At 39.7% G+C, this 12,577-nt stretch overlaps 1 protein-coding gene across 3 annotated transcripts in view; it reads left to right on the top strand.

Moving 5' to 3' along the window:
- The window catches only part of ARMH3 (armadillo like helical domain containing 3), a 181,564-nt gene that overhangs the window by 13,499 nt on the left and 155,488 nt on the right, over window positions 1-12,577 (top strand). For all 3 annotated transcript variants that reach the window (XM_037159420.2, XM_037159422.2, XM_037159421.2), the window contains exons 2-5: window positions 3,945-4,057; window positions 6,842-6,898; window positions 7,008-7,154; window positions 8,931-9,038. In XM_037159420.2, coding sequence (XP_037015315.1) covers window positions 3,956-4,057; window positions 6,842-6,898; window positions 7,008-7,154; window positions 8,931-9,038 — 414 coding nt within the window. In that variant the 5' untranslated portion in view covers window positions 3,945-3,955. The remainder of the gene's footprint in view (window positions 1-3,944; window positions 4,058-6,841; window positions 6,899-7,007; window positions 7,155-8,930; window positions 9,039-12,577) is intronic.

Here is a 12,577-nt window from a genome sequence, read left to right as displayed (position 1 = left end):
TCCTTCAGATATACACCCAAAAGTGGGATTGCTGGATCTTATGGTAGTTCTATTCTTAATATTTAAAAAATATTTTGTTTATTTATTTTTAGAGGGGAAGGGAAGGAGAAAGAGAGGGAGAGATACATCAGTGTGTGATTGCCTCTTGTACACCCCACACTGGGGACCCAGCCCAGTGGGGGCATGCAATCCAGGCATGTGCCCTGATCGGGAATGGATCCAGCAACCCTTCGGTTTGCACACCCCTGATGAGTCCACTGTGCCACACCAGCCACGGCTGTTTTTAATATTTTGAAGAACCTCCATGCTGTTTCTGTAGTGACTGTACCAATTTACCCTCCTACTAAACATACACAAGGATTTGCTTTTCTGCACTTTCTTGCCATGGCTTCTTTTTACATTGTTGGCAAATTGAAGCCCAGGGAGGGAAAGGAAACTTAAGGTTGTAGAATGAGTATAAGAATGGGGACTAAAACCCAAAACTTTTGGTAGATTAACTATGGCAACTCTCTCGGAATTAGAATGAATTTCTATTAAATTAATTTTTGATACTAGAGTTGCCATGTATTATACTCGTGAAGATGATAAAGTAAGTGTAACTAACATTCCTTACATATTAGACATTCAAAGTGTTGGCTTTAGGTTTTAAAATCTTATTATTTACTTTTTTACCCTGTAGGGGATGTGAAGAGATGTGCATTTAAGTATGCGGCTCGATTGTTTTAAGATACAGTTCTTAAGAAGCAGTATGACTTGGATCTTTCAGAGAATTGTACTGCATATCATGGGGCCAGCAGTTCCTGAGGTTGAGGAATAAAAGACTTCATTGACTTTCTGTTGAGTTTGGGGGAATTGGAGCCATTCCTAAATTTGGTGGTAAATGAAGTTAGTATCGAAAAGTTGTCTGATTCTCTTTTATACTTTGCCTAGTATGTCTGATTTCTGAGAAACTGTATTAAGCCTAAGATGACATTTCTGTGGGATTACTGTGGCTTTGCTGTATTTTCTTCTTCACCACAAGGATTTAAAAGCCTGAGTCAACAGTGGTCATAGTCATAGAATGCTTCTTTCCCTTCCTCGTGGTCCTATAGCATTTTTTTTGTACTTTTACTCTCTTTATTTCTCATGATTTGCCTTGTGCTGTGCGTTATTATGTGTCTGTGTCTGCCAACAGATAGTGAGCTCCCAGAGGATCAGGTCTGGAGTTTCCTCTTTGTAATTAACCCTGTGGTGCCGAAACTAATTATAGGTACTCCCTATGTGTTCATGGGATTTTGTGGATGCTGAGAGAATCATTAGATGATATGTCTGGTCCAGTCCCCTTGTTTTACTTGTAAGGAAACTGAGAAGTAAAGACCTACTCTGCTATCTACTTGGTTGGGAAACCTGTGTTCTAGTCTCGGTTCTGTTGGTTGGTTGCTTCTTTCTGCCTTGCTGCTCCCTAGCTGATACTGATTCTCTCTGTACAACAGGAGGGTCGTAAAATAGGAAAAAAGCGCTATGAGGATGTAAACAGGTTGCACTCACATACTGATGTGCTGCTCTACCAGTCACATATTTTACTTTCAAATTTAGGAGCACAGGCTTAATTTCTGAGACCTCCCTTCTCCCCCCCAAAAACCCTTCTGTAAGATTTCTCCATTTCTCTCAGCCAACTACCCTAGACATACCATCCTTTGCTGTGTCTCATGGATAGAAGTGTTGGAGGAGGAGGAGACTTTCTGTTGTCGGTTTCGACAGTGTGGGTGGTAAATTTCAGGTGCCTGTGATGATGACAGAGAGTAATGAGTTGAGGCCCTTGGTTGAATTTTCCCCCTGCTCCAAGTGGAAGTAGAATGATGGGAAGAATTTAATTTCTTAGGAAATTTGGTACTTTGGATTGGAATTGTTTTTCTCTCCTACTCCCTTTTGCTTATTAGGAAGTATTGATTCTGAAATAGAGAAAGTGAGTTTATTAGATTTGGGGTAGACATTGATTAGCTGTAACCAATTATAAATCCTGAGAGGAGGATGTTTGTAAACACGTGCTTTTCACATCCAGGAACTTATGGTTCCTGCTATTCCTGCTAATCAACCGGCTGATGCCGAGTACATGAAAGACTGGACCCACTAAGCTTAGAATTGCATTGCTTTTGATTTAGTTTAATAGGATCCTCTTGATTTCCAACTTGTTTTCTCCCCTATAAGGACATCTTCCTCTTGACAACCTATTTAAAAGACACAGGAATGTTTTGAACAGAGGCTGTATTTCATGTTTTAAGGCAAAACCATGATCAATATGGCATAAATTGCCCACAGAATCTTCTCTTTGTTGCTGTTGTTATTTTCCCTTCAATTTTTTCTGGACCATAATGGGATTTGAGGCCTTACTGAGGCCTCAATAAAGAGGTCTTACTAAAATTTTAAGTCAGATCTAGTACTTTTCAGGCCTCTTCCTCTTTCAGAATCAGTCAGTGGCGAGCATACACTGTGTATTTATCATGAGCAGTGGGCTTACAGAAGAAGGGTAAGATGTATTCCCTTTGGTAAAGATGCCTGATGTTTAGCTGGGGAAATTTTCTGTGCTTTGTGCTTTTTTGTATTCAAAGGTGAATCTTCTTTTTGCCTGTATATATTAGAGAAAGACAATATCTGAGATGAAAATCTTTTATGCTAGTTGATGCATCTGTTCCTTAAACAAAAATTTTATTTTGATTTGAAAGTGCATATTTTCCAAAAGTCAGTGGACAAAATTAATTTTGTTCTGCTGCTTTGGGTTCCTCTGGAAATAAAAACCAAGCTCCTTGCTAGCCCCCTATTTGCCATTGTTTAAAATTAAGTTTCACAAGCCTAGAATTTAAGAGACAGACAGGAATTTGGTTTCTTCCAGGTAGGAAGAATCTGGGAAGTGAGGGAATATGTGTAAACCTACAGTGGAGACCTAAGATTTCAAGTTCTCACTTAAAAAATTGGGAAATCCTTGAAGCAAGATGGGGAAATTTGAGCACGATTCATGGAACTGCTTTTATATAAAATTGAAGAATACATTGAAGTTTGATCTGCAGTAGTATTGCATATATATATACACACATATGCATATATATAATTAAATTTAAAAGGAGCATATTGTCATATTCGGTTATTTTGAAATCAAGTTTAATTGTTGGCCTTTAACTGCTATTTTTTGCCTTGGGTCTCTTTCCAGAGGAATTTCTGAAGACAGTAAAGTGCATTGTGATTTATGAGGCAGTGAAGGCCAAGTGCTTTGCAGTGATGAGAACCTACTCACTTTGGGGAAATCAATGGAGCACATCAGTCTGCAGCACACTTCCTGTCTTAATGGTCCTAAGCTTGATCAATACTTGAAATTTAACTTCACCATTAGTCTGGGGCACTGTGTGCTTTGCAGCCTGACTTTCATCAACCTCAAATATATGGCTAGACCTATTACAGATGGAGCTAGTTACACTTTCCTGTTTGGTTTTGGATCTGCCTTAAGCCATATTCCTGGGCATGTTTTTTTTTTTAATCCTCACCTGAGAACATGCTTATTGATTTTAGAAAGAGGGGAAGGGAGGGAGAGAGAGAAACATTGATCAATTGCCTCTTGTATGCACCCTGACTGGGGTCCAAACCCACAACCTAGGCATGTGCCCTGACCGGTTATCGAACCTGTGACATTTTGGTTTACGGGATAATGCTCCAATCGATGATGCTGGTGTGAGCCACACCAGCCAGGGCTACCGGCGTGCTTTAAGGATGTAAAATGTGTTATGCTGTAGGACAAGCAATGACTTAAACCTTAAAATTGCCTTGTCAGGGGAGAGGGTGTTGGACAGATACACAAGATCTATAGCATGGTTGTGTGTAATTTCTTCCTAAAAAATTTCCCAAGAGGTATTTCAGTAAAGTCTCCAGAATCTTGGAGAGTATTTCTAGCACTGACTGTGGTTTTCTTTTCCCAGATCCTCTAACCATGGCACAGGTAGAGAAACGGGGAGGTTTGCTCCGAAAGTCTTCAGCCTCCAAAAAACCACTGAAGGAAAAAGTGGTGCTGATGTATGACGAGATCTTCATGGTAAGACCTGAAGCCCCAGTGTTCTGCATGGCTTGACTCCTTAGTTTTTTGTTCCAAAATGAAAGATAACTCACCTCTGCCTGCTACCTCCCAGGTCTTCAGAGGGTGAAACTCTCTCCTAATAGAACTTATGGTTTTGTATTAATTGATATAGATTGTTGCCATGAGCTGGGTAAAACAATTGAAAGGAGGAAGGAAGGCTGGGGAAGCTTCTTTTCTGAATATCTTTAAGACTTGTCTTCCTTATTCTCTGACTTAAGGACCCCTCTATCCTAGATGTCTCTTGAAGTTCCTTTTGGACCTAGAATTCTACACATCAGATATTTTAAAAAGATGCTCTGTTACATTCTGTCTCAAGCTGTTAGTGGACAGAACAGTTGCTTAGTTAGACTACCTCATTCTCTATATGAGTTAACTGAGGAATATTAGCAGTTAGATTTCTTGGGATCTTCATTATTATTCATTGGTCATGGTCTGAGCCTGTGCTGTGAAATGTACCCTGTCAGGAGAGGTCAGAGTAATTAGGTACCTTGCAGAGGTATTTACTTGCCTTTTGGTCATAGGTAGTACATGTGATACAGAATAATACCTATAAAAAGAGTTAATGTACATTGAATTTCTACCATATGCCTGGCATTACTCCAAATGTACCACTAAATACATTAACTTTAATTCTGATCAGAATGGTGCAAGGGGGCCATGTTTTTTACTTGTGCCTTGTAAAAGGGCATGTTATGAATCAGAAAACGAGAGCACAACTAGAAGGTGATTTGTACCCTAGGGTCTGACTCCAGAGTCCTTGTTCAGCTGTGCAGTATGGCCCAGGATAAATAATTCAGTCAAATGAAACATCTAACTCTTGGCAAAGCCTTAAAGACAGACTTTGATATGCAAAAAATTAATACAGAATTGCCCAGGTTCGTATAGCTGGTTATACAGAGAAAATGACCAGATACTAGGCTCCTATTAGGACTCTTTCTATGTGAAGTTAGCTTGGTATACATATGATTCCTGCTTGAGTGAGCTTTGAGAATGGGGAGTGCCGGCTCTGTTGGCTCCTCAAGTTCCATTTGAAAAAAAATTATTATTTTTTTTTAAAGATTTTATTTATTTATTTTAGAGAGATGGGGAAGGGAGGGAGAAAGAGAGGGAGAGAAATACCAATGTGTTGTTGCCTCCAGCACACTCCATACTGGGGACCTGGCCTGCAACCCAGGCATGTGCCCTGACTGGGAATCGAACTGGCAACCCTTCGGCTTGCAGACCTGCGCTCAATCCACTGAGCACACCAGCCGGGGCTTAAAATTATTTTTTTAAATTATATTTTATTGATTATGCTATTACAGTTGTCCCCATCATTGTTCATGTCCATGGGTCATGCATATCAGTTCTTTGGCCACTCCATTTCCTATACTGTACTAGGCCATGGTTACTCTGTAACTACCTATTTGTACTTCTTAATCCTCCCACCTCTTTAACCATAATCCCACACCCCCTTCCCATGTGGCCCCTGAGTTTCATACATAGACAACAAAATGATATTACAGAAGTGTGAGGGTCAAAGTGTGACCTCTCCTGGGAAGTAGGACTTGAGAGAAAGATGCTAAATGAGGACCTTTCGAGAAGGCCAGAAATGTTACTTCTCTGTGTCATGCTCTTAAAAATTTAGAAGAGATTCCTAGTATAATATTTTCTTACTAGAACAGTAGTTCTTAACTAATGAAAACATTAGTTCTTGGTAGTAATTTTAAAAGGTCAACTTAAATTAAGATTATAGCAGACAATTGACCAACTGATTTTTGTCGTTACTTTGCCTGTAAAGTGAGGGTCGGGGGATTATCTTTTTCTTATTTCATTCATTAACCAGAAGCTTTTGACTTTCTAGAATTTCTGTTTGAAAATTATTGTTAAGACCCTGGCTGGTGTAGCTCAGTGGATTGAGTGTGGGCCTGCGAACCAGAGGATCGCGATTTGATTCTCAATCAGGGCACATGCCTGGGTTGCAGGCCAGTTCCCAGCAGGAGACCCACGAGAGGCAACCATACATTGATATTCTCTCCCTCTCTCCTTCACTTCCCCTCTGAAGATAAATAAATAAAATCTTAAAGAAAAAAGAAAATTATTGTTAAGAAATTTTGGATTTTAGTGCAATAATTTTGCTAACTTTTTGGACCAATTTAACTGAGGAAAGAGCATATTAAAAACTCTGTACAGGGGACTAAATATGTATGTGAGGGCAGGTAGAAGCAGTCAACACAGGATGTTGTAAAGCCATCATGATATTACTGAGATGATTTGGGTCTGGCTCCTGTACTTGTTGTGTAAGTCACTTAACTTCGTGGACCCTCTTTCCTCAAAGGAGGATAATGGTTATATCTACCACACTCAGCTCGCTGGATCATTGTATTTCATGTATGTGACTTGGCTTTGAAAATTGAGCGTCATACAAATGCAGTGTGGACTTATCATGACTTGACTGACTTACCCAGATGATTAGGTTCACTTCTTGCTAGAAGAGAAAGATTTGAGGGAGATTCTTTGAGCCACAATAACATTTGGTTCAGGGAATATGCGTATATACATACATAGGTAGATATATATGTATATATATAAAGTGCCTTCCATTTGGAGGAAAAAAATCCCAAATTACTATTGTTTCCTGTTATAGTAGTTTATAATGACCAAGCTAAAAGTTAATTTTGAAAGGTTGATTATGTATAGTGACCCTTTCAAATGTATTCTTAATAATTTGGTGATTGAACCCATCTCATCTTCTGATTTCAGACAGAGGACCCCAGTAAGTGCAGCCCTCGATTTTGGGAGGAGCTCTTCCTCATGAAGGTAAGATTTGGTGGCATCTGTGGATTTTCCTGGTAATGGAGATTGCCTTCTCATGAGTTCTAGGAGCTATACTAAAAGTGAACTCAGGCCCTTATTGTTTCCTTCGTAGGTGAATTTAGAGTACCTAGAAGGCAAGCTGGAATCTCTTGATGGTGAGGAGTTAATGAAGATCAAGGACAACATTAATTGCTTATTTCAGCACTGCATTCAGGCCCTGGGAGAGGAGCATCCAATTCGAGTTGTCAATGCATTGCAGGTACAAGGCTGGGAAACTGGGAAGTCTTGTTTGATAGAAGAAAGGAATTATAGCACATCTGTTGGGATCTGAGGAACCTAGAATTGCCCTTAGGTGTGAGGGTTTTTTTTTCTTACTTCTTTAAGTAATCAAACATCTATGCATGTTTGCCTAGTCATATTCCTGGTTAAACAAATTTCTTAAAGTAGTAATCTTGTCCATTTGTATAATCTGACCTAGTGCCAAGGCAGATTGTTTGACAGAATTCTTATTATTACTTGAGGAAGGAAGAGATAGGGAGGAAACTGAGGCAAGTTTGCTTAGTCTACAACAAAAATCAGAGGAGATTCTTAATATAAAATGTTCTTACTAGTTCAGGAGTTCATAATCTGAGGGTTCAGAGGGTTCTTAACTCCCTGACATTATGTGTAATACTTTATGTGTACATGTATAATCTTTCTGGAGAGAGGGCTTTCATCAGATTCTTGAAATGGTCTATAACTCTGAAAACGTTAAGAATCATTATTGTTAATGCTAAGTGGCATGATCCTCAGGAAGATTCATTGCGTGATAATTTCTTGGTTGACTGTTATGTGCCAACCACTGAGCTCTTGTTGTAGGCTTCTGAGGACAAAGACTTTGATAGTTTTATTCAGTACTTTGTTCTTTGTGTGCAGAACAGTGCCTGACAAATAGAGTCTAGAAGTAAATTTTTACTGAACGAATGATGGGCAGAGTTTCTAAAGTTCATTGACTAGTAGCTCCAAGGGTAGCCAATCCAGCACTGAGCACCTACGTCAGTGATTGACAGACTTAGGGCAGTGATAGACAGCAAAAAGGATTTTGTTGGAAGTTTTGGTTGATGGGGTTTAAATTTCTAACTTACTAGTTAGATCACTTTGTGAGCTCCAGTTTTCTCATCTCTAGAATGTAGAAATTACCTCTTGAGCTGATGCCCCAGAAAGAGGGACTATATTTATCCTGTGGCTTTATTAACTTTTGGTGCAGTAAATTCCACATTGTGAGCATCACAGTTGTGGGGGCTCACTGAAAGTTGAAATGAAAGTTGGAAATTGTACTTCCTATAATCGTAGTGGCTCACTGTGGGGGCATGAGTTGTAAACTATTTTCAGTTCAGTGGAAATAAATTGACATTAAGGCGCCTGGTAACCAATAAAAATATAGTACGTTATTAACAAAGTTCCAGGTACTATTATTGGGGCTTTAACAGAGTTCCAGGGACTGTTCTTAGTCCTGTATGGTATTAATTCACCTAGTCCTCACAACATCCCAATGAGATGAGATAGGTGAGAAAACTGAGGCACTGAAAAGTTAATTTGTCCAGGCACAGCTGGTGAGTAGTGGAGTGTAATGAACTTAAGATTTGAAGCAATTGGTTGTTGTCATAAAGGAACTTAAATAACTTGTAGTTATTAAATATATAAAATGATAAACTATAATGTAAATACTAAAATTAATTTTAAATAAAGGAAAGTTTCATCAATCCTATGACACAAACTCAAGAACTGTTTTTTATTTTTGAATGTCACCTTCCTGTCTTTGTCTGCAGTGCAGTTTTAAAAAGAGGGTGACAGCAGTTTTAGTTGCTATTCCTCTTTCGATGTCTGGATTTTGCACATGTTGAGACTCTGACCGAGTTTTGGAAGCCCAAGCATTAGAGCACTTGAATTTCAGCTGTGCCTGGAGGAGGTTGTGAGGTTGCAGTGTGAGGCTACAGATCAGTGCCCTTCGGTTTGAGACTTCCTCTAGGAAGAATCCCTTCTCTTGTCTCTGCAGACCTTGTGCGCGCTCATCCGAGGAGTACATCAAAAGAATAAGTCTACCTCTGGGTTTGACATTATCAACATGCTGATGGGCTTTGACAAGGCGGAGCTGTGCATGAAGGTGAGGCGCGAGTGGCAGCTGTACCTGTGTGCAGCCACTGCTGACAGATGTGTGTGGGCACCATCTGCAGACAGTTAGATGGACTAGAAGATTTGGACTCAAAGAGATATAGAAGATTGAATTTGGCTTTGAATTTGGATGTTTTTATTTTACAGATTTGGTTTCTCTGAGTAAAGGAAAATTTGAAATTCAAATTTGAGTTGAGGCATCCTTTTTCGGCAGGATAAAGACTGAGCAGTTTATTTTATGGTTTATAGCATATGATCATACAGTCTTAAAAACATTTATGAACTTAAATAAAACATAACAAATTAATATACAAGGGTAACCTTAGTTCTAAACTTTAAGCGTTCTTATTTAACACAAAGTCTCTCAGAATTTTCATTTCTACCGTTTAACACTTTTAAAAAATAACAGCTTTGTTGATGAATAATTCACATATATAATTCCCCCTTTTGAAGGTATGTATAATTTAGTGCTTTTTTCATATATTCATGAAGTTGTACAACCATCACCACTTTTAATTTCAAAGCATCACCCCTGAAAGGAAACGTGGACCCATTAGCCAGCCTTCCCCATCCTGCCTTCTCTCTAGCGCCTGGCAGCTCTCAGTCAGATGTGTCTCTAAGGGTGTCCCTGTTTGGGACTCTCTTATCAATGGGATCATACATGGTGCTTTGTTTCTAGCTTCTTTCGTTTAGCATGTTTTCTAGGTACACCCATGTTGTAGCATGTAATCAGTGCTTCATTCTTTATGGTTGATTAGTATTCCATTGTATGAGTACACTGCATCATTTTATTTAGTCATTCTTCAGTTGATGCACATTTGGGCTGTTTCAACATTTTGACTCACGAATAATGTTGCTATGAACAGTCGTGTATAAGTTTTTGTGTGGACATATGTTTTCGGTTCTCCTCAGTATATATGTAGGAATAGGATTGCTGGGTCATGTGGTACCCTTACGTTTAACATTTTGAGGAACTCCCACACTGTTTTCCAAAGCTGCAGTTCCAGTTTACAGTTTCACCACAGTGTGTGAGGGGCCAGTTTCTCCACATCCTCCCCCATGCTGGTTTTTGTCTTTGTGTGTGTGTACGTATATGTATATATTTTTCTTTGTTTTGAGAAAAGGCTATTTAAACCCTTTGCCAATTTCTAGGTTGAGTTACTTTCTTTTTTTGATTGTTGTTGAGTTGTGAGAATTCTTTATATAGTTTGGATATAAGTCCCTTACCAGGCATCATATTTGCAGTGGGTTTTTTTGTTTATTATTTTAAAGATTTTATTTATTTATTTTTTAGATATAGGGTAAGGGAGGGAGAAAGAGAGGGAGGGAACATCAATCTGTGAGAGAGGCATCTATCAGCTGACTCCCCCCAACCCCCCAACTGGGGACCTGGCCCATAATCTAGGCATGTGCCCTGACCAGGAATCGAACTGGTAACCTTTTGCTTTGTGGAATGACATCGAGGCACACCAGTCAGGGCAGATTTGCTTTATCTTGACACTATCTTGAATGCATATTGTTCATAAGGTGAACTTTGAGGAACTAGTCTTCTGTCCATCACTAAATTTAAAATAAAAAATCTGCCCTGGCTGGTGTAGCTCAGTGGATTGAGCACAGGCCTATGAAGCAAAGGATCGCGGTTTGATTCCCAGTCAGGGCAAATGCCTAGGTTGCAGGCCAGTTCCCAGTGGGGGACACATGAGAGGTAACCACACATTGATATTTCTCTCCCTCTCTCCTTCCCTTCCCCTCTCTCTGAAAATTAATAAATAAAATATTCAAAAAAATCTGCCCTGGCTGGTATGGCTCAGTGGATTGAGCCCTGGCCTGCAAACTGGAAGGTCACTGGTTCGATTCCTAGTCATGGCACATGCTTGGGTTGCAGGCTGGGTCCCCAGTTGGGGGCATGTGACATGTTTTTCTCCCATTCTGTCTCCTTCCCTTCCCCTCTCTCTAAAAATAAGTAAAATGTTAAAAAATAAAATAAAAAATCTGCCCTGGCTGGTGTGGTGATTGAGCACTGGCCTTTGAACCAAGAGTTGTGGGTTGGATTCCCGGTCAGGGCACGTGCCTGGGTTGCAGGCCAGGTCAGTTCTCCAGTGGTGGGTGTGTGAGAGGCAACCACACATCGATGTTTCTCTTTCTCTTTCTCCCTCCCTTTCCCTCTCTCTAACATAAAGAAGTAAAATCTTAAAGAAAAGATTTCAAAATAAAAAAATCTTTGTGCCAAAGAATACATATAGTGATTGGGTTATTTTTAAAAGTTATGAACAGACAATTATGAATACACAAAGATTTAGTACTTGGAATCATTTTTTAAATTTAAGCCCTTACAGTTTATGTATATATCATGGGAAAATCTCATATTTCTCATTCATTTTCATCATTCTAAGTACTGATGTGCTGCTGATTATGTCTCTAACTTTAGCCCTGACTGGTGTGGCTCAGTGGGTTGGGCATCTTCCCGCAAACCAAAAGGCCACTGGTTCGACCTTTCTTGTGACATCTACCATGTCACTGTGTCTTTAATTGAAAAGCAGATCTGAACATTCACAGAGGCTGTTATGAGAGGAGGACGAGAGACTTCTGCCTGCTGGCCGAGGCCTGGGAAGGACTCTTTGACACAGTTCCCTAGATTGTAGTAAAAGAACAAAAGTATTTTACAGCCCTGACTGGCGTGGCTCAGTCGGTTGAGAGTTGTCCTGCAAAGCAGAAAGTTACTGCCAGTTTGGTTCTCGGTCAGGGCACATGCCTGGGTTGAGGGCCAGGTCCTCGGTTGGGGGTGTGTGAGATGCAACCAATTGATGTTTTTCTCTCATGTTGATTGTTTCCTCTTCTTCTTTTTCTCTCTCCATTACCCTTGCTCTAAAAATAAATAAATAAATCTTTTTTTAAAGTCTCTAACTTTATCTTTAACATCTCCCTCATGAGTCTCAGAGTTGTATATGTACTCTGTAAGCACTTGCTGAATATACCCCCTCAAACATCCCTAATTATCTCTTGCTTGATATTCAGAATGAAACTTACTGTTTTCTCAGCATCTATTCTTCCTCATTCATTCCCTATTAGAATGGGGGGGGGGCCCCCATCTTCTCAGTCCCTAATGCCGAAAACCTGGGAGTCATCCTCAACTCTCTTTCCCTCATTTTTCATATCCAGATGATCACCAGCTTCAGCTAATTTTATCTCAGCTTATATTTCTCATACCTTTTCTTCCCCTGCTGCCACTGTTCCCATTATATCTCACTTGAACTACCACAGTGATGTCTTCATTCATTCTTTTGACAAACCTTAGTTAGTGTCCTGCGTGCCAGGCACTGGGGATACAGAGGCAAATAAGACATGGCAACTGTTTTCAGGAAACTGATGGATTAGTCCTCATTTGTCTCCATTCCTCCAGGCTTACCATCTTTAAATCTGTCATCCACACTGACACCAGAGAGTTTGTATCTTACACTCAAATCTCTCCTGCTTAAAACCCATCATTAGTTTCCTATCACTAACAGGATAAAGACCAAACTCCCTAGTTAG

Source organism: Artibeus jamaicensis, unplaced genomic scaffold (genome assembly GCF_021234435.1).
Source record: "Artibeus jamaicensis isolate MK-2021 breed Jamaican fruit bat unplaced genomic scaffold, CSHL_Jam_final contig_490, whole genome shotgun sequence".
In the NCBI taxonomy this organism is placed as follows: domain Eukaryota; kingdom Metazoa; phylum Chordata; class Mammalia; order Chiroptera; family Phyllostomidae; genus Artibeus; species Artibeus jamaicensis.
Note: the sequence above shows the minus strand (reverse complement) of the source record. Positions and strands in the feature narration are given on the sequence as shown.